The 21,570-nt window shown below is 43.8% G+C and overlaps 1 protein-coding gene across 3 annotated transcripts; it reads left to right on the forward strand.

Annotated features, from left to right (window-relative positions):
- Positions 1 to 2,636: 2,636 nt before the first annotated feature.
- On the forward strand, positions 2,637 to 18,107 carry LOC147033209 (olfactory receptor 4E2-like). Of its 3 annotated transcripts, none has more exons than XM_085859191.1 (3): positions 2,637 to 2,871; positions 4,627 to 4,770; positions 16,724 to 18,107. In XM_085859191.1, exon 3 carries the CDS (start codon positions 16,729 to 16,731, stop codon positions 17,695 to 17,697), a length of 969 nt encoding a protein of 322 aa, XP_085715317.1. In that variant the 5' UTR covers positions 2,637 to 2,871; positions 4,627 to 4,770; positions 16,724 to 16,728; the 3' UTR covers positions 17,698 to 18,107. The 3 variants fall into 3 exon arrangements, with proteins under 3 accessions (XP_085715317.1, XP_085715326.1, XP_085715336.1); XM_085859200.1 differs by lacking the exon at positions 2,637 to 2,871 and adding an exon at positions 3,045 to 3,146; XM_085859210.1 differs by lacking the exons at positions 2,637 to 2,871; positions 4,627 to 4,770 and adding an exon at positions 15,704 to 15,798.
- Positions 18,108 to 21,570: the final 3,463 nt, after the last annotated feature.

Consider the following 21,570-nt stretch of genomic DNA (forward strand, 5'->3'; position numbering starts at 1 on the left):
AGACCCATCTTGCTGAGCCTTGGTTTAGGTGGAGGTTGTCGTGATTGTTTTTTGTGCAAGGGTGAAATCCGGGATTGGAATTCTTGATTGGCAAGATTAGGGAAAGATGGGGAAAAGTAGGCACTGTCGATATTGAACAATCCCCCATCCCCACCATTGAGGAATCGCAAGGATTTGGAGGAAAATAATCAAAATTAAAAAACCCTTTCCACTGCTGTAACTCACCAGGCTTTGCTTGTGTGGTGTGCAGGTTAGTCAGAGAATTAATTTGGGAGACTGGCTGGAAGCAGGTTGTGGATGTCTGGGAGAGAGGATCATGCTGCTCCACTATGAATCAAACCTCTCAGCTGCCATTGTAGAAAACACCTCCATTGAAAAATTATACCAGGGCCTTCTTTGCAAGACAACAATACTTAATTGTGTTGCTGTGTGTTGTGAAAGATGGCACTCAGTCATATTGCACCTTTATCCATGCTTTGGAGGGCATGGAGCCTGAGGAATTTGATACGAAGTTTGAAATCGGGGGTATTTGGCTCAACTGACCCAATTGCCAGAAAAGCTGCATCCACTGGGAAACATGGTCAATAATTGGTATGCAATTGAGAGATGCTAAAGTGAATTTGTCTGATAAAGTACACCTGGATGTTTCTTTTGTTGACATTTCTTTCTCCTCGCTCCAGGAATACTCAGAGAAGACGTGAAAGATGGCAAGGAATTGCAATTTTTAATTTCTGCCTCAATTGTGTATCTTGTAGTTCATTATATTTTCATTTTTAAATGGTACTAGACGACCCATGAACCCGTTGGGTTTCCGTTGTGACAGCGGTTGATGAAAAAAATCATTTCAAGAAAAAAAAAATGATAGTTCCAGCGAACTATACCACTGAGTTTGTTTGCATTGATCAAATACTTCTGAAGAGTTCTTGACTGAACCGGGAATTGATTTTTAAATAATTTTTTCGTTGCCCGATTTTAATGAAACTTGATACTGCAAACCGCAGTAGAATGGTGAGTAAGGCGGGCCGAAAATTTTTGCGCTATCGTGTACCGTTTTGGCTGTATTTGGGGAACATACATACATACATACATACATACATACATACATACATACAAGATGAGAGTTTTAGTAATATATAGATGAAGGCTAGGCTAGGAACCACCTCATCTTCCTCAACCTCTCTAATTTAATGGGTTTGTATGATTGTTTTAATGCAAAAGCATGATCTTTGGTAACCTTGACAGGTGCCAAAAGTCGTGTGTTTGTGTGGGGGGGGGGAGGGAGGGAGAGGGTTGTGTTATTAGAGTTGGGGTCAGTGGTGGTAGTCCTGCAGCGTAGTCTGATATTTCAGATCAATTGTTCAAATTTGCATAAAAGCACCAAAATTGGTACACATGTAGAATAATGTATTCCAAACAATTCTAGATATGGAGCCACCCGAGATTGTGCCTTGGTCAGCTTCGGCGACCATTTTCCAAAATGGCCACCATTCTACTTTAGCGAAATTGGCTATATGCTCTTATTTTGTTTTTGTGTTGGTGGTAGGTATAAGGACAGTGTAAAATTCAGTAAATTGACCATGAAAAGGCGTATTCAAATATTATGAGCCAGTATTTTCGGTAAAAAAGCCATTATTTGATTTGTAAATTGCTACTCTCCTGAAACTTTTAGCTGAAAACTACCCATTATTGCCTGGAGAACGAGTCAAATGATATTCATCACATTTAATGGGTTTGGAATCAACAAAAATTGCATTATAGATTACATACTTTACTCTATTTTGAAAAGGGAACTGATAATAGTGATAATGACAAACTCAGAAAATGTAGTCAAATTATTGCACACTTCACTTTGAAGTGGTTACGGTTTACTGTCTACTACCATTCTACCAGAACACATGGTACACGCATACATCAGTCTAGTACAATATGAGTTTCTGAGCTCAAGTCTACTGGCTCTGGATCAAGAAGTCAACACTTTTACAACACACAAAACACCTTGTTACCACACTAATACTACTTACTACTACTACTACTACACCAATATTACCAATTACAACACCACTTCCACCACTACCACCACCACAACAAAATACTTCTGAACCTGTCACTGATGCTGTGTGCAAAAATGGATTTTCCCATAAAAATGACCATTTTTCCCCCAATACAATGGTTGGAAATAAAATAAATCAACACAAATGAAATTTGTATTGTTTTCCTTTGTAAATGCACATCATATGGAGTATTTATCACCTCTGAGAAACCTACAAAGAGAATAACAATGACAGATATCCCATGTTGTTAAAGTAGAATGGCGGTCATTTTGGAAAATGGCCGCCAAAGCTGACCAAGGCAAAATGTCGAGTGGCTCCATATCCAGAATTGTTCAGAATACATTAGTCAACATATGTACCAATTTTGGTGCTTTTATGAAAAGTCGAACAATTGGTTTGCTATGCTGCAGTACTATGGAAATTAGGCATTAGCAACTGATATGTCCATGTCAGGGTTAGACATTTTGAGGTGTATTAAGTATATCCTTCAGCTGCATTTTCCATTGCCGAGTACTGGACATGACGATAATGCTTACTTAGATATTGGTTAAGAATAACAATGCTCTGTCTCGTGTTTCCCACGTATCTAACAGGGTCGGTGCAGGTGGGGATTTGGGAAGTTGTGTGCAGCATGACGGTGCCATGGGTGACAAAAATGACAGCATTGTGGACAGACCAACATGGTGGCATGCACATGCTTGCCGGCAACATGGCAAAGCCTGACGTCCTGTGCAGTCACAGCATGATTGGTTGTGTGCACATTTGCTGCACATTCACATTTGCTGGGTGACAGAGATGCCCCCCTCGATATTGTGGAATGGTGAGCTTTTGTTGCATGGAGCACTGGTGGTTTGTAGGCTTCCAAAAATGGCTGAGCTGCTTGTGGCCGTTGGAGAGGTGTGGAGATCATGGCTCTGTTATCATTGTCTTTACCTTCTCTGACCTCTAATCCCTGGACCAGGAGTTAACTCACTCTCGCTGGCTTTTCGGGCTCTCCATCTCCAATCCTGCATCCTCATCAAAATCCTACTCACCTGTTTGCCATTGCCCAAGTCTCTGATCCTAAATCCCACATGGTTCATGTTTGTGTGCAAGGTTTGGATCTGTGTGTTTGTAGCCACAAGTGGGTTAGATATTATGTTTTTTGTCGGCAATTTTATCTAATTGATCATGTATTTACTTATTGAGCATGTCAACAAACCATTGTGCTGAAGGTCCATTCATTTATGTTCTTGTTGAAACAAGTAATGATTTCTGAAAAGCTGCATGCCTGGTCATTTCCTGCAATCTCACCGCATGATGATCAGGCCAAATGCGATTCCCCGAGAAAAATGTTTACTCGATACCAGTTTGAAGTTGTTTCTGCACTGGTCATCCTTGGGATTGAGTCCGAGCATTGCGACCTTCTGTATCATAATGGATAAAGCACGTCGGTTGATGAGTGGGGCAGGGGGTGGGGGTAGAGAGGAGGTGGGTCGGTCAAAAACTCGCAACTTAGTGTGGGAGGCCATACCGCACGAGATGTGCTCAAGGGTACCTGAAGCATGCGTTCTGGTGCCATCCAAGGTATGAGAGCTGGTGCTGCCAGGATTAGGATCGGTATGTGGGGGATTCGGGTGACTCCCACAGGTGTCGAGTCAGTGATGGGATGAATGCTGCAGAATGTTGGGGCCATTCATGATCCTCATTTGTGTTGATCTTTTTGATTTTTGATATTTTTATCTTGCCAAAACGAAGTTTTTGCAAGATATGTTAGTCAGCTTGTATGTTTTTTTATTTTTATTTTTTATCTTGCCAAAACGAGTTTTTGCAAGACATGTTAGTCAGCTTGTATGTTTTTTTTTGTTTGTTTGCTTGTTTGTTTGTTTGTCTGTAATCACGTATAAAAAATTCTGCAGAGCACAGTTATCATTGGAAATTTTTGTAACTTCGCATATCAGAGGCCTATAGAGGTCCCTTTCAGCGCACACAATTTTGAAGGTCAAGGTCAAAGGTCAAGGTCACTTTGTCACAAATCAGGGGAGTCGACGAAACCCTTATTTTTTGAGTAATTTTGATCGGATCGTCTTCAAGCTTCAGGGGAATATAGTTCATGGTCTGGCGCTCAGATGATTAGTTTTTGGTGGCGATTGGCCTTGACCTTCATGGTTAGCGCCTGAGGTCAAACATATTTGACCCCAAGGTCAAATTTTCAAGTTTTAGGAACCATATCGTGTAGTACCTCAAATTGAACACCTTGATGAGTGCTTTCTAGATATGTCAAGCTTGAGACATTATGACGTCATTTGGTGATGTTAAAAGGCAAACACATATTTTTCATGGTTACTCTGTAGAACGATTCTCATTGGAATCTCTCGTAGGCAGATATTCCTCAAGGAGTTGCTCCTGGTGGATAGCAGCTCTGTTCACCTCAGTGTGACCTTAAAGAAGTCACATGTGGTCACCTTTTGGCAAGATACGGGTCACCCTGCGGGTGACATTAGTTTATATATTTTTCTTTTTGATTGTTTGGAAAATCCTGCTTATCACTTTGCTGAATACTCCACACTTTTCTGTTGCATCTGTCATCCTTTAGATCAGCAGCAGCCTCTTCCTCTCTGGTATGCAATTGAGAGACCAGCCAAGACCCCTTCTGTGGAACAAACGCAGGGTCTACAAAGAGGTTCCCAGGGCTCAGACTGATTCTGCAGATATAATCCTACCTGCAACCGAAGACTGGGTGGGTACAGCCGATGGGATTTCATTTAGTTCTAAAGTCTACGAAAAGGCCCCAGGTCCTCGTCCTGACACCCCACTCCTGGATTACTGGTCACTGTGTGACAAAGCAGACGACTTCGTGTAACATTCATATGGGGCTCAGGTGACATGAAAAGCAACTCGGCAAACAGATGAGCCTTCATCGGAGCCTGCCTGGCCCTGGGAATAAGCCTTTTGGGTGTCTGGGGCATCTTATCAGACACTGACTCCATTCCACAGAAGGTGTCATGGCTGTTTTCCAGGTCGCTTTTCGAGTCACCTGAGCCCAATGAAAATGTTGCACTGAGTGGTCTGCTATGCCCAAATCGCGTTTCTTTTCACAGAGTGCTGGGAAAAGTATTGTTGCAGTTATGGCTCCTAGAGGTTAATAAAATGTTAATTATAGTGCAATTATTCCAATATTCCATGTTTTATTAAGTGCAGTTATTCCCATACTGAGAGTGAAGTAATTTAATGCTATGCTAGAAAAGCATCACTATTTCGTATAGCAAGACTTGTGAAACCCACCCCAATGTGTGTATAAAATTACATAACATCCAATTGTACCATATTTTCATGATCTCACTCTTCGTTTGTTGTTAAATGTGAGTAGAAAGGGGTTTGTTAGGCCATAAGGCAGAAGTTTAGGCTGGAAAGACAGGCCCTGACGAACAGAACCTTTGACATCACTGATTAAGCTGGCTCAGGGGCCCTGTGAGGCTAGCCCTTCCTTCAGATCGGGCCAGAGCCAATAGCATGCGTGAGAGGAGGGGGCGAAGTGCGTCATGGTGGGAGGTGATAGCTGGAGGGATAAAGGCATGCCCAGCAGGGGGGAAGCCAGGAGATGCCCGAGATAACTGCATGGAGAGCCTCATGCACCTGCCGCAGTCGGCTGAACTTAAAGCACTGAGAGGGAAGCCAAGCCCACCTTGCCCTGCCAATGTCACATACCCTCCCACCAGAGCATACTCCTCTTCCTCCTTGCATATCGAGGGTCGATCGCTGGGCCAGACATTTTTCCACCATTACTGCTCATTCAACGAGACCGGGTTTGAGATAACGAACAGACGAACAGACTGTCCTGTCACGATACCTTGTCTGAAACATCAGGACATAGTTTTACTAAAACAGCACTCAATAGAGCGCATACCTCTGCCAGAATGAACAGTTTATGTTTTGTATCCCAGTGATAGGCCGGATCTGGACCCTGACCTCCAAAATCGACTCGGCTTGTTCTTGTCACCTACCCAACTCTTCTACCAAGCTTCGTCCAAATCCATCTGCAACTTTTTGAAACATCATGCCATATATCATTTTGGGCACTATCTCTCAATGGCGAAGAATCACTTAATAGTTTTGAAAATCACGTATCCGGATCTGGATATTCACGAATATCGAATGGATTTGTTTGTGTCATACATGCAATCTGTCCACCAAGTTTTGTCCAAATCCGTCGACAACTTTTTGAGATAGTGTGCCATATATCAGTTTTAGGTCTAACACTCAATGAAGAATAATTTTTAAAATTCTCGGATCCGGATCTGGATCTTCACCAAAATCTAATAATTTCATCCTTGTCACACACCCAACCTCTCCACCAACTTTTGTCCGAATCCATCCACAACTTATTGAGATATTGTGCAATATATAGTTTTTGGCCCTATCTATCAATTGTGAAGAATCACTTAAAAATTCTAGTATCCGGATCTGGATCCGGATCTTCACCAAAATCTCAAAATTCCATTCTGGTCACACACCTAACCTCTCCACCAAATTTTGTCCGAATCCATCCGTATCATTTCGAGATATCCTGATCACAGACAAACAAGCAAGAAAGACATCCCACAGAGCATGATACTTGTGAAATCCCTTGAACAAATTTGACCATAAAAATAAATGGCAGTTGCATTCAGTGACCTGATATGCAAATCCTCTTCAAATTTCAACTCAATGGGATGAAAAATGAGGATTTCAGAAGTGGCACCGAAGTTGTTGACCTTTGACCTGTGTTAACCTTTTGGCTTATGTAAACCTCAAAAAATATTGGGTGGTTGAATTCAGAGACCTGATATGCAAGCCATCTTGAAATTTCAATTCCATCCATCCATCCATTGGGACCATGCTCTGTGCAGAGCATTGGTGCTGCCTGAGCACTCACTTTGCCAACCTTGGAAGGATGACAGGCAAAGTCAACCCCACCTGATATTAATTCAACAGTGAAGCAGGATTTGAGCTCAGGACCCTAGTATCCCAAGCTCACCACTCCAGTCATTAAGCCAACACAAGGCATAAATTTCAAGTCAATCAGCGAAAAATTGACAATTTTAGAAATTCGGCCGATTTTGACCTTTTGGCGGATGTTGACCTTTTGACCTTTTGACCTTAAAATCAATAGGCTTCTTGCTTCTGACCAACTCTACCATTTCATGAAGTTTCGTGAAGATCAGTTTTAAATTATGACCTTTAGGCGATTGACATTCAGAGAAGCAAACATACAAACAGAGAGAATCACAGACCAGACCAACCAATGTACTTGTGAATCTTCGATTTCACAAGTCACAAACAGACAGACATAAAAACAGACAACAGGGGTGAAAACATAACCTCTACTTACCTTCCGTGGCGGAGGTCATTAAGCAGTTGTTTACCATAGATGATCCGTTTTGAGGGACGCGTATTTGTTTAAGTGTTAATGATTGTGAATAGTTTTTATGATTTAAAGGGGATGTGCGACACACTGAGTTGAGACCGGAGTTATCCAGACTGACTGGCGACTGTAACATTGGTGTCATCGAGTGGGATTGGACCCGAGTTCCGAGAGATCGTGCCGCAAAGTGAAATTGCAGAGCACGCAGAAAGTGAAATCTTTTTGTCGGAGCTAGCCAGTATGTCAGGTCAGGGTGTGCAGGGCTAGGGAGGTGCAGTGGAGTAGTAATCACCCTTACTGCCTGGTAGCCCTTCTGATTGCCCACAAACTAATGCTATGCCCCTAATGTAACAAGTGACAGGAAGTAGTAGGCTGGAAAACCCCAGAAACAAATATGGCATGATGCCAGAGGAAAAAACAGACGATGGCCATCTGTGAACAGATAATGGTTATAATGGACAGGCTGAGGTGGGACATGAAGGCTGAGCATGACGGGCTAATGCAGGATGGATGCGACGTATGTAACACAGCATGGGACAGGCATGCGTGTGGATACGAAGTTGAAAATGGTGGTTGAGTCCAAGGGCAAAGTAGAAGGGGTGACAATAACAAGGGCAAACACAGAGATAGGTCAATTTAGAATAATATCTGGAATTGAAACCGGCATGGGGCGAGTAAAAGTAAAATGGCATTAATATGGGAGACAGCAACAGCAAGTACAGTAGATTATGTGTAGCATTGGTGGAACCAATTAAAGATATAGGAAGCGAGGAGATTGAGGTACGTGTGGGGGGATATTTGTGCTGGGTGTGCGTGTCCCCACAGAAGGTATGATAATCCATGCCAGAGGAGCCGGAAAGGGCCACAACAGACAGGTATGTGGAAAGCACATTCGTTGTGAAAGCGAGCGGGGAGGGGCGAAGTGCATCACCACTGGAGGTCGGGGTCAGCGGCGATAAAGGTGTGCACAGCAGGGGAAGTCAGGGGAAACGCAGTGAGAGTGAGACCCAAGAGTTTGAGTGACTGAACTTCTTCAAGAGAGTTGGTGAGAAAGAAGATGGAAGGGTTTTTGGTATGAGAGAGAGAGAGAGAGAGAGAGAGAGAGAGAGAGAGAGAGAGAGAGAGAGAGAGAGAGAGAGAGAGAGATAGAGATAGAGATAGAGATAGAGATAGAGATAGAGATAGAGATAGAGATAGAGATAGAGAGAGAGATAGAGAGAGAGAGAGAGAGAGAGAGAGAGAGAGAGAGAGAGAGAGAGAGAGAGAGAGAGAGAGAGAGAGAGAGAAAAAGAGAGAGAGAGACAGAGAGAGAGAGAGAGAGAGAGAGAGAGAGAGAGAGAGAGAGAGAGAGAGAGAGAGTGTTGGAGCAGGGTAAGACATAACAAGTGTTTGACCAGTTTGTGGTTTTGCCAAGGTTTGAAGAGAGGGAAGAGGCTGCTGCCTGTGTCAGGAGGATGAGGGATGTCATGGCAGATGGTGGAGTCATCAGCAATGACATAAAGAGGATTTTCCAAAGAGTCAGCAAGATTATTAAGATAAAGAAAAGGATGGGGCCTGGAACACTGCCTTGGGGTACTCCAGCTTTGACAAAGAGAGGAGAATTAAGGAGTCCGTTGAGAGACACGTTGGCTACGAGAGTGGACGAAGTCAGTCATCCAAGGGTGGAGATGGCCTTCGATTCCATCGGAAGACAGTTTGGAGAGCAATGTGGGATTGCATTGAAAGTTCGAGATATGTCCAGAGAGACAGCCCTGAGCTCATGTCTGATGTTCTACTCCTTTTTGTGTTCTAGCTCTTCTATAAGCATTGACATTTTATCCAAAAATATCTTGGGTTTTTTTGGTTGAAACTTTCCTGGTTACCATATCACATGTCTGAACACAGTTCACTTTCCATGTCCATGAAATGCATTAACATTGTCACATCCTGTGATTCAGTAGAATCTGAGTATAATGTTTGACTGATCTCTGGTCAGTTTTTCATGCAACAGAATGATGCACTGGGATATAACATGGTCAGGTCAGGTCAGGTCAGGTTCAGGTCAGGTTTTTTTTTTTTGTCAGGTCAGGTTCGATCTGTGACCTGCTACAGGTACCATGTAAACCTGTACTAACCTGTTCCATGGTCGGGTTGTCGGCGACTAAACCGTCTCCCCCACCACGTTTTCTGGTGAAGAGGGTGTTTGGATATGGATACCCAGCAGGATTAAAAACAAAACCAGTCAAAGGGCGGAGGAGCTCCTTGTGAGCCAACGGCCATCCATATCTAGTGCCCAACTGTGTCTGCGGACGTCCTCCTGCAGTTGGGCTACTTCTTATTAGGAGGTTGGTGGCAGGATTTGCACTCCGGCCACCGTAAAACGCTTCATTCCGCAAAACGCAAAAACGCAAAAAAATCTGAAAACCCACTCCGTGGGAGTACCTCCTGTGCAGCTTCCCTTCGCAGGGCAGCTCACCGGATGACGGGATTGGGGCAAAGCCTTCGGGACCCCCAATCTTTGATAGGAGGGAAACCACGGGGTAACATCCCTGGGTCAGATTGCGGGAGAGTGTGTCGGAGTGGTGCTGAGGTGTCGTCCACCAGACGGCGGTCTCCTTGGGTTAACCTGAGGCGGTCCCTTCGGGTGGGTGCCTGGAATGTCCTATCCCTAAGAGAGGATGATCACCTGTCTCTGTTATCATCTGAGCTCAAGCGTTTGGACATCGGGATTGCAGCTCTCTCTGAGGTTCGGAGACCGGATTGCGGCGAGATAATGGTGGGTGGTTACACCTACTATTGGTCTGGTCGCTCTGATGGTTACCATACCCAAGGAGTTGCTGTAGCTGTGTCCAATAAGCTGACCCCAATGATAATTGAGGTAACACCGGTCAACGAGCGTATTATGAGATTAAGGATTCGCCACTCCTTAGGTGTCACTTCCCTGGTCTCTATTTATGCTCCGACTGAGGCGAGTGATCTCACCGTGAAGGACACATTCTACGCCACACTCGAGTCTGTGGTTGATCAGTGCCCCAGACGAGATACACTTCTAGTCTTGGGGGATTTCAATGCATCGACTGGAACTGATAGGGATGGTTATGAGGTGTGTGTTGGTCCCCATGGGTCAGGAACTATGAACCAGAATAGCACTAAGTTCCTTGACTTTGCAAGAAGTCATGGACTTAGGGTGGCTGGTTCATGGTTTCAGCGCCCGCAAGCTCATCGCTGGACTTGGTATTCCAATGCTGGCGGTGTGGCAAAGGAGATTGACCATGTCCTCATTGACTGTCGTTGGAGGATGATCCAGAACTGCAGGGTCTACTGGAGTGCTCAGTTCCTCAATACTGACCACAGGCTTGTTGTAGCAACTCTAAAGCTGCACCTTAAATCCTGGAGAATGGTACCATCCCAGCCTAGGCTGGATGTTGCCAAGCTCAGGGATGAGAGAGTAGCTGAGGAGTTTGCGAACAGGCTTAGTGGACACTTGGGGGGTCTGGGTGCTTTGGGGGGTCCTGAAGAGTTGTGGAGCACCTTCAAGACCACCGTCCTTGATGTTGCCGGTGGATGCCTTGGAGTTCACCGCAGGGCAAAGAAGAATTTTGTCTCTCAAGGGACACTGGATACCATTGACCAGAGTCGCAGGGCCAGGCTGAATGGCAGAGCTGAGCTGTTCAGGGAGCTGAGGCGTAAAACTGTACGTGCACTGTGGGTGGACAAGGAGGCCTATGTGCGAGGAATCTGTGAGGGGGTAGAGCATCACCTGTGGACAGGTGATTCTCGTCCCGCTTACAGGGGAATTCGCGCATTACGTTCATCCAAGCCCATCCCTCGGAGCACTGCAGTTCGAGCAGAGAGTGGTAGGCTCTTGACAGAGGAGTCTGAAGTGAAGGCCCGCTGGGCCGGTTACTTTGAGCGGTTGTACCAGGCTGATCCCCCAGCTGTCGAGTTGGACGTCAAGGGTGTTACAATCCCTGTTGCCGACCCTCGAATCAACTGTGGTCCACCATCGCTTGTGGAAACACGGGCTGCGGTGAACCAGTTGAAACGGGGCAAAGCTCCAGGGATCTGTGGCATCCATGCTGAACTTCTCAAGGCTGGTGGAAATGCTGCACTCGTGTCGTTGCATGCAGTTTTGTGCTCTGCCTGGAACACAGGCATCATCCCAACTGACTGGAAGAGGTGCCTTGTTGTCCCTCTCTGGAAAGGGAAGGGTGATCGCCAAGACTGCAACAACTACCGAGGGGTGACGCTGCTCTCAGTGCCGGGCAAGGTCTTTGCTCGGATAATTCTTGATAGGGTTCGCCACCATCTGCTTGAGTACCAGCGTCCAGAGCAGTCAGGCTTTACACCAAAGAGGTCAACGATTGACCGTATCCTTGCACTTCGTGTCCTTACCGAACGCAGACGAGAGTTTCGGCAGGGGCTGCTTGCAGCCTATGTTGATCTCTGTAAAGCGTTCGATTCAGTGAATCGGGATGTCCTCTGGAGGATTCTTGGTCTTCGTGGGGTGCCACCGAAACTGATCGATCTGATGTCTGAACTCTACTCTGGTACTGAGAGTGCTGTAAAGTGTGGTGGTACCATCTCTGACTTATTTCCAGTTGTTACTGGAGTTCGTCAGGGATGTCTACTTGCCCCCACACTTTTCAGCACTTGTATGGACTGGATTTTTGGGAGGATGTCGGAGAGATCAAGTTGCGGTGCATCGTTTGGCAATGTCAAGATCTCGGACCTTGATTTTGCAGATGATGCAGTCATCTTTGCGGAGACTTTAGACATCCTCTTGGGGGCCCTCGAGGTGCTGAATGAGGAGTCGGAGCCGTTGGGATTACGGATTTCTTGGGTCAAAACTAAGATCCAGGCTTTCGGTGACATCTTGGATGCTGCTGTCCTGTCTGTGTCTGTTTGTGGTGAGGATGTTGAGGTCGTGGATAGATTCACTTACCTTGGCAGTGATATTCATGTCTCCGCAGGTTGTGAGCCGGAGGTCAATAGACGTCTGGGTCGGGCCTGGGGAGTCATGGATTCACTGGATCATGGGGTGTGGCGCTGCCGGTACCTGAGCGGGAGGACGAAAGTCCGAGTCTTCAGGTCCTTGGTACTTCCAGTCTTGCTCTATGGGTGCAAGACTTGGACTTTGACCAAGGATCTGAGACGGAGACTTAATTCCTTTGGTACCAGGTCTCTTCGAAGAATCCTTGGCTATCGCTGGTCGGATTTTGTGTCCAATGAGCGGTTGCTGAGAGAGACTCGGATGAGATTTGTTACCTGCATAGTCCGTGAGCGTCAGCTGCGGCTGTATGGACATGTGGCTCGTTTTCCTGACGCTGATCCTGCTCACCAGATTCTCTCAGCGAGGGAGTCTCATGAGTGGAGGAGGCCAGTGGGCCGACCACGTGCCTCATGGTTGCAGCAGGTTGACCATCATCTCAAGGAGATGGGGATGGGCCTGGCATCTACCTGGGGGATGGCCAGACGGAGGCCCCTGGAGTACCGGCGGAAAGTGGACGCAGCGACGCGCTGTTCTGGCACATGCTCCCATACCTGACCTGACCTGATATAACATCTCAGAGAAGTCTGTTTGACCTTGTGACCAGGCAACAGGAATATCTCCTTGGCCCGGATAGATGGTCGATGATGTATCAAAGAAGACCAGCAATTCTGTGTCTGGGCTTGCTACAACTATTGTTCCAGCACCCTGATCCGCAGCAAGAATAGCATGGAGAACCATTTTAGTGTTGGCCTCTTCTTGGTTGGAGTGGGAGAGCTGTGATATCCCTTGAAACAGAGTCCTCATTGATTTTTATGGCAACCTCTTCCAGGCCTCCACTAACAAACAGTGACTGCTTGTCACACAGCCTCATATTACCATTCTGCTCAAAAAATTATGTGGAGAACTTGGCCATTCTTCATTTGTTCTCACTTCTGTTGAGAAATAGTTTCCAATTTTTGGGAACTGTGACATCTGGAAGGATGTGAATTGCATTTCTCTGCTTTCCCAAACTCTGCTTCTCTCTTTTATGTACTTTGATGCCATCATCCAAGTAGCGATCGAAAACAACATAGATTTGAGGGTATTGTTTGTTCCTGGCATGAAGGACGTGGTCCATGAATCCTGAGGCTATATCTTTGAAACACACCTTGTCAGACTTCTGTCGGAGTGGCAACATCTGAATGATAGCATGACTGCCCAAGATATCTGTGTTGACATCGGGAACAGATGTAACCTTGTCACCGAGAAGTAACTCTTCCAATTTGTGCATAAACTCGGCTTTTGTCCCTGAGTGTATCATGCCTTCCTCTGAGAACATGCTTAATGGGACTCGGGTGTTCTCAAACGACATCACTCTTTCCAGTGGTACTTACTTTAAGCATTTATTTTGAGAAGTCTGAGGTACAACACTTCAGCATTCATCTGAATGGTACGTTTGCTGACCTGAACTGGCTTTGTCATTTTGGTCATGGTTTTGATGCCTGATCAAAGGCATTGTCTCATCGAAGCTCTTCGCTGGAGTCACTGTCTCTCCAGTTGGGACAAGCTGCTCCTTGACAAATTTGTCTGCCAATGCATCACCTTTATCTAGAATACCAATAAGACTTGCCTGAACATCGGCAGTTGCCACAGCACCAGTTGCAAAATTTATAAGTTGGGATGGTGGGTCTTCAAGACTGAATTGATCTATGTACGTTTCCCTGAAAATCTGTTTCATCTTCATGACATGCACACTATCCCACTATTTAATTGCTGCTTTGGTACTGCTGTGGTGAGGGGTAGACCCAGAGCCTACTTTCTGTTCCCTGCAGATATTCATATGGAAGTTGGTTGAATATCGTGCCACTATTGGCTGAGCTAGAAATCAACGGGCCAATGCATATCCTCTCAAGGTCAACCCAGTGATACCACCTGCTCCCTGCGGAGACTTGTTCTCTGTGGTTTCAAGAACAGATTCCAGCCATAGCATGTTTAATTTGCCACTTGTCAGTTTGCAGAGCAAAGCGAGATTGTATCAAAAGCTCAAGATATGTCCATAGAGACAGTCCTGATCTCATATCTGATGTTCTACTCCTTTTTGTGCTCTAGCCCTTCCATGAGCATTGACATTGTATGAAAAAGTATCTTGGGATTTTGTAAAAGTGGATATAATTGTTGCTTTATTCCAAAATAGGCTTTGAGTGATGTTGAGGTGTTTTTTTTGTCAAAATAATGAGATGAGATTTTGGATGTGATCCTCTGGAAAATGGCATTGAATCTGATTCCTTCCCATTCCCTCATGCAATTCACCCCCTGAAGTCCCCTTTTCAACCTTTTCATTTCCTGGATGTGTGCATGCTTTTAACTCTTTACTCTCTGTCATTCTGTTCTTGCTTGAGGCTCAACCGCTGCACATGAAGAATTTGATGGAGAGCCAGAAAACATTTCCAGAAACAATGGCCATTGTCCTAATGCAGAACATGACATTTTTTTTTTTGGTCAGGAAATATTAACCTCCGCCATCGAAGATCGGAGGTTACTGTTTTCACCCCTTTCTGTTTGTTTGTTTGTTTGTGAACAGTATTAAGGAAAAACTCCTTGACGGATTTCGACGAAACTTGGTGGGGGGATTAGGTATGGTCCAAGGATCATGCCATTAGATTTTGGACTTGGTCCAGAGTCCAATATGGCGGCCATTTTGAAAAAAAGATTTGATTTTTTTGCATTTCTACATGTTTTAAGTTATTTCCAACCCCACCCCCCCAAGAAAAAAAATTGTTAGAGAAAAAAAAATTTTTTGCAACTTTTTTTTCAACAAAATTTCGATTTTTTTTTTTTTTTTTTGCATTTCTACATGTTATTAGTGATTTCCAACAACAAAAAAAATGGCAAAATTATAATTGCGGCTGATTTTGGAACTTCAGGTGGATATACCCACGTAAAATCAATTTCTGTCTCAAGGAATCCAGTTATGACGAATTAATTGAGTATGTAAAAGTTAAAAGTAAAAGGGAAAGTTGCAAACTATAACTCTGTGAGCACTGTTGACGTCAAATTGAATGAATAGGATATCAGGTTCACTTGAGTGACCTAGCAGTATTGGCGGCGGAGGTTTTGCACTCAACCGAGTGCTCCCCTTCTAGTTCGGTATATTATTATGTCTTTCAAGTGCCATGTAGACTATTTTCACAATGAATGCCAAATAACAGACTCAAAGGAAAGTCTTGTATTGGCGTTTGGTGCATTTTTTTCCACTTCATTCAGTGTTTAAGAAGGATCCAGCAAGCTTCACGAGCAAGACGTTCCCTCGGGATCAAAGCATCTTGCTTGGGGAGTTGTGTTTACTATTTAAATAATGCAAAATTCGGAACAAAGTTATCTCGCCAGCACATAGTTCTTCTGCACGTTATCAGGTAAGGAAATAAGCTCAGTGTCAATGAGATATTTATTTACTTAGTTACTTCAAATGAAGAGAATGGGACAGGTGGATAAACTTTGCAGTGCACTGCAAGTTTTCGTGTGTCTTACGTTAACACGCAAGAGGCAAATTACCGGTTTAACTTCATTGTAAATTCCAGCATTCGACTGACAGGCTTGATTCGTGCTTCTTTACCTTACATTGAATGTTTCATTGGCACAAAATTCCATCCTTTATCACCGAAAGCAAATACTATATTTACATCTCAACAGGACGATGCAGGTTAATGTGTAAGGATTGACAGTATGAGCAAGATCGTGTAACTGTCCACTGCTAAAATTATTTTAGATTTCATTGTGATAAAAGTTCACAATTTGTCCCATCAAGGGAGAATATTATTACATCAGCTGATTGCATTTGTCCCTGAGTGCATCGTTACCTGCTCCTGGATTACCTATCTGCTCCTGCGTAGGATGTGAAAGAAGCTTCTTATGTTACTTGCTCCTATCATTGTGTGCCGTTACATGTTGATCAGTGCAAGGAATGTTTGATGAACTGTTGATAAAGTTATCATAAAAAAATTATATATGAATTCAGTAATTACTCCTGAATTTGCAGTTTAAGACTGACGACAGACAAGCAGCTTTTACATCGGATCTACACGATTGAACTGATAATTTATGTCATCTTATTCTGTTGATGTCAAATTTGAATTTGAAAATCCAGATTACGCATTCTTCCATCTTTGATCAAACTGAGAATTGTTGTTAGAACCCCAAATCTCACATTCAGGAGTGAAGTTTCAGAGATAAATTGTAATATAACCCTCTGGCAGAAAGTGAAAAATCATGTGTTTGTAAAAATGATGGTTTTGTCTCCATAACAACTTTATGACTTACAGTTGGATTGTGTTTATACAGGAGTAATGAACACAACAGCTGTGGTCTCTTTGCCTCTCACGGTCATACTCGATACATCGGACATTCCTCTGGACAATGAAGGGAGAGTTGTGCTCTGGGTTTTTACTCTCATTATGTGCATTTCAATCATTCTCAACTTCGGGGTCATAATGGCTTGTTTATATAACAGATTTAATTCGCCGATGCTGCTATACATTGCCTTATCTTCACTCGCTGATACCTGTTTGGGAACTGTGGGAGTATCTTGCTATTTGAGTGCAATCGTTGGATTGCGACATGTGATTTCATTTAGCGAGTGCTTGTTTCAACTGTTTTGTTTATATTTCGCATTGTTTCAGCAGTTTCTCACCACGTGGTTGATGTACGTTGACCGACATTGGGCTATTTTTTGGCCATACAGTTACGTGGCTCTGATCGCGAACAAAGGTGGTGCTGTGAAACTTGCTATTGTGGTTTGGAGCTTTGGGGTGTTAGTCAGCATCAGTTTTCTTGTGGTTGCAACTCAATTGGTATTTTGTGATGTCGCTGTTGTCGTGAAAGATGCTTTTTGCTCGATTTCACCTGTTGCAAAGTCAGCTTGTGGAAATGCTTATTTTTCAATCATTTACTCTATCACTGCTGCATATGTTGTGTATGGCTTAACTGGTTTAACAGCATTGGTCTCCACCTGGTGTATTGTTCAGAAATGCCGCAAATCATCCACGGAAGCGAATATGAAAGCCCTGCACACCTGCTTTACACAATTGTTTGCATCCGTGGCACAGTTTATTGCTCTTTTTTTAATGGGTGGACTGAAAAGGTTTGTTCACCTTCCAGGGGCCAGTTTTATCATGGATTTAATTAGTGTTGTTACACCTGCTGCTGTCAATCCGTTGATTTTCGGTTTTAGGATACAAGAAATACGCGAGACGTTCATTCGCATTTCTCGTCAACTGAGAATGAAATGTAATAAGGCTTCCACACTGTCTTATTAAATGTTCAGAAACTATTACCAGGTTTAATATTCACCATGGAAGACAGAAATCCCTGAAATGAAAAGCATGTTTACGAAAGCACACATGAAATAATTTTGCAGCAGATATTAAAACTTTGAAAAATACTTTAAATAACTTGTTCTGAAATAGTTTGAAGGAGTCTTTTTTGTTTGAAGGCAAGAAGTTGCATGTTTGTTGCAGACCATACTTTTGCATTGTATGTCGAAGCAAGTAATGAGGAAAGAAAAAGTACAAATGTTGAAGTCATCGTTTACTGTAAACATCTTTTAACAACTATAAAACATAATTTGAATAGGAGATGGAATGATAATAGTTATAACGAGAAATGTAAAATAGTGAGCGAGTAACAGGATATGCAATAATTTTGAATATAAATGTCCATTACAAAACCCATGTGTGTGTTATTCTTTTATTTTTGCAAAGCAATCAACGACTTTCACCAGCTTTTCAGTTATATGCATCTTGCGGAGTCCATTGGGAGAACCTTTTGTTCATAATCTTACACAAATCAGTAGGCCAGAATCTACTTTGAATGTGGAAGTAATTTATAATTTGTTTCTGGTGCCGGAGACAAATCTCCTATTCTACAACAAAGACACTGTGGGATCTCTAACATTCAACTAATGATAACAGTTGGAACACTCAGCTTAACGTCCATCTAACTGATGGTGGATTATGCAATGCAACCTCTTGCCTGATAAACGTCCATCCTTCAGTTTATAGTCAGGTCAGGAATCCAACCAAGGTGAGACATCTTAAGGGTAAAGCCACCTCCTCTGGCCCATCTTCATCAGACTGTTCCTGATCTTCCACAAAACTTCTTCCTGTTATGAAACTGACACAAAACCTGGAGTGTGCTTAAGGCTAGGTGTGAGTGACTGATATAAATTGCATTTAAAAATGCAATAAACTGCGTGTTCATTTTCCAGCTTGCGCTTGAGGACTTCTGGATATCTGATCAGGTGAGAACTTGCAGTTCCACTTCTCGCGTTGGATTTCACATCAGACGTTTACTAAATGGACTGCACTCCTCAACCATCCTCACTAAGCCAATGTTGACTTCCACTTTGCCTAAACCCTTTTGGTATTATTTTATTCTCCCTTAATATGCAGCATGTGGTGGCAAGTTTCTTCAGTGTTATGCGGTGGGGTGGCTGTGATGCTGATGCAGTGTCCTCATGGGTTATAGCAGGAATTTGTAATTTGTTTGTGGTATCAGCGATAGCTCGCCTACTCTTCACGAAGGATGCTGTAGGTTGTGTTCAGTCAACCAAAGAATACAGGCAGACTAAACACCCAGTTAATATCTTTCTGTGGGAGTGTGCACAGTGAGCATCTATCTGAGGGACTGCTCACCTTTAAGAATGATGCATCGCTCTTCCTGAAAAACAGCAGGATGACAGTGTATAGCTGGGTCAAAGTTTGAATGTGGACTGGATAGCTCAGATGGGAGTGTGCACAACTTGAAGCTATCCTTTCATCCCTTTACAGTTGTAATGCATCCTTACAGATTTCTCCATGCTGCTGGATTGTCCTCGTCATGATAATGTGGTTCTTGGATAAGAGTATTTTGTGAAAATCTCTGCTGAATTTTGACGACTTTATAATTGTAGATCTCTGCAATATAAAATAAGCTCTTTGTTTTTGTATAACACTTTTTTTTGGCAAAAACTTAACTTTGTGCCTGTCTGCTTTTAAAATTACCCTCGCCAGAGGAAAGGCATTTAATTTGATTGTGTTTGTTTGTCTGCACAGAATGTGCTAATGTCGGCCACAAATGCCATCTCGTGGTAGCCAGTTCTACACATTATCTTTTCAACGGAGTACCTCTATAATGTGCAGTATGTACAATTTGAATGTGAGTACATATATAAAAGTATGTACAATACAATTATAATGTTTGTACATCAATAAAATGTGTATGATATGAAGCATTATACATCTGCAATTATGATGTCATAATGAATACAGCTATGATATCAAGAAAAAAATCAACCATATTCCCTATGAGGAGTACTTGTTGTTTGCCAAGCTTCAATTTTTTTCTTGGTGAAGCTTCAGAGATACAGAAGTTCAAATATTTTCTGTTTTTCCAATATGGCTGCCACACCATGTGGCCAATGACGCCATAATTATCAATCGACCATTTTACATGAGTTATCATTCATATGGCGAAAAATTCCTCTCAATCTGACAAGTGGTGGGAGAGAAAAATATGAAAGATCTGTGTGGACAGACAGACAGACAAACAAACAAGAACTACAGACCAACATACTTGTCAAAAAAAACTTTTTCGCCAAGTAAAAAGACATCATGCAGAGCATGATACTTGCAAAATCCACCCCCCCCTCTCCAAAGGTTACCATGGATACATGAAATCTTCCATTTCATCAAGATTAAAATTGACAATATTTTTTTTTTTTTTTTTTTTTTTTTTTTTGTATACCTTGGTCGAGGCTCGTATGAGAGCTAACACACAACTCACAGCAAGGAGGCATGAGACAAGAGGGGCGGGAGTGGAAGGGACAAAACAGTGGGGAACAGACACATTAGGTGAACTGTGGAAGGGAGAGGGATGGGGATGGGACGGGGAACATGGCGAAGAGAAGATGGACATTACAGGGACTTTCAGGAAGGAAAGCAGGAGAATTGAAGGAAGTGGGCTTGGGTGGATTATCGGGGGTAGAAAAGATCGAGGATTTGGATGGGGGAGGATAAGAGGTGGTGGTGAACAGCTGTTTTGAAAGCCTGGAGGGAAGAATGGGAAAGAATAGAGTGAGGAAGTTTATTCAAAGGCGGGAAAAAGAGGAATGAAAGAGTGAAGATGAGCAGTGATTCGTGATTTTGGTAGTTTTACCAGAAGGGGGTTGTTGGCGGATTCCTTGAGCGCCCATGCGGAAATGTGGTTGGGACAAATGCACCGCAGAGAGAGCAGGGGGGGGCAAGGCTGGAGAGGAGTCGGTAGAAGACAGAAAGACCACCGACCAACCTGCGGTGATTGAGTGAGAGGCCCAAAGACTCAGCTTCATTGCGGGAGATGCCAATGATCTTAAAAGCCCTGGTTTCGACAGCGTGAAGCCGAGAAAGGTGGGAGGCAGGAGCACCAGCCCAGAGGGGAGAGCAGTACTCCATCAGGCTACGGACAAAAGCTTTGTAAGTAGTCAGGAGCTCAAGAGGGCCGAGGAAGGACTTTGCACGACGGAGGATTCCCAGTCGGCGACTGGCTTTTGAGGCAAGGTTGGAAATGTGACTTTCCCAGGAAAGGTCATGGCAGATAGTGAGACCCAGAAGCTTGAAAGAAAAGACTTCTTCCAGAGGATTGTTGAGAAAGTGGATGGGGGGTTTTCTAAACGGTCCTTTCGAAGAGACATAGTGAGAGTGTGAGATTTGTGTGGATTGAAAGACATGTTCCACGTGTTGGACCAGTTTGTGATTTTATCCAGATCTGCAGTGAGCGAAGAAGCTGCTGCTTGCCGGTCTGAGGGATGACAGATGGTACGGCAGAGGGTGGAGTCATCGGCAAAGAGAAATAGAGGATTTTCCAGAGAGTCCGAGAGATCATTGATGAAAACCAGAAAAAGAACAGGGCCCAGAACGCTACCTTGAGGAACTCCAGCCTGCACAGGAAGAGGGGATGAAAGAACTCCATTTAGGGCCACACGTTGACTGCGACAGGAGAGGAAGTCTGCGAGCCATGAGTGGAGATGGCCTTGAATACCATGGGAAGAGAGTTTGGTGAGTAGGGCAGGGTGCCAGACTGTGTCAAAAGCACGTGATATGTCCAGGGATACGGCTCGGATTTCCTGTCTGGCATTGAGGACCTCCATCCATTGATGGGAGAGCAGTAGCAGC

Source organism: Eptatretus burgeri, chromosome 2 (genome assembly GCF_056783735.1).
Source record: "Eptatretus burgeri isolate ZD-2024b chromosome 2, Ebu_testis_v1, whole genome shotgun sequence".
Classification (NCBI taxonomy): domain Eukaryota; kingdom Metazoa; phylum Chordata; class Myxini; order Myxiniformes; family Myxinidae; genus Eptatretus; species Eptatretus burgeri.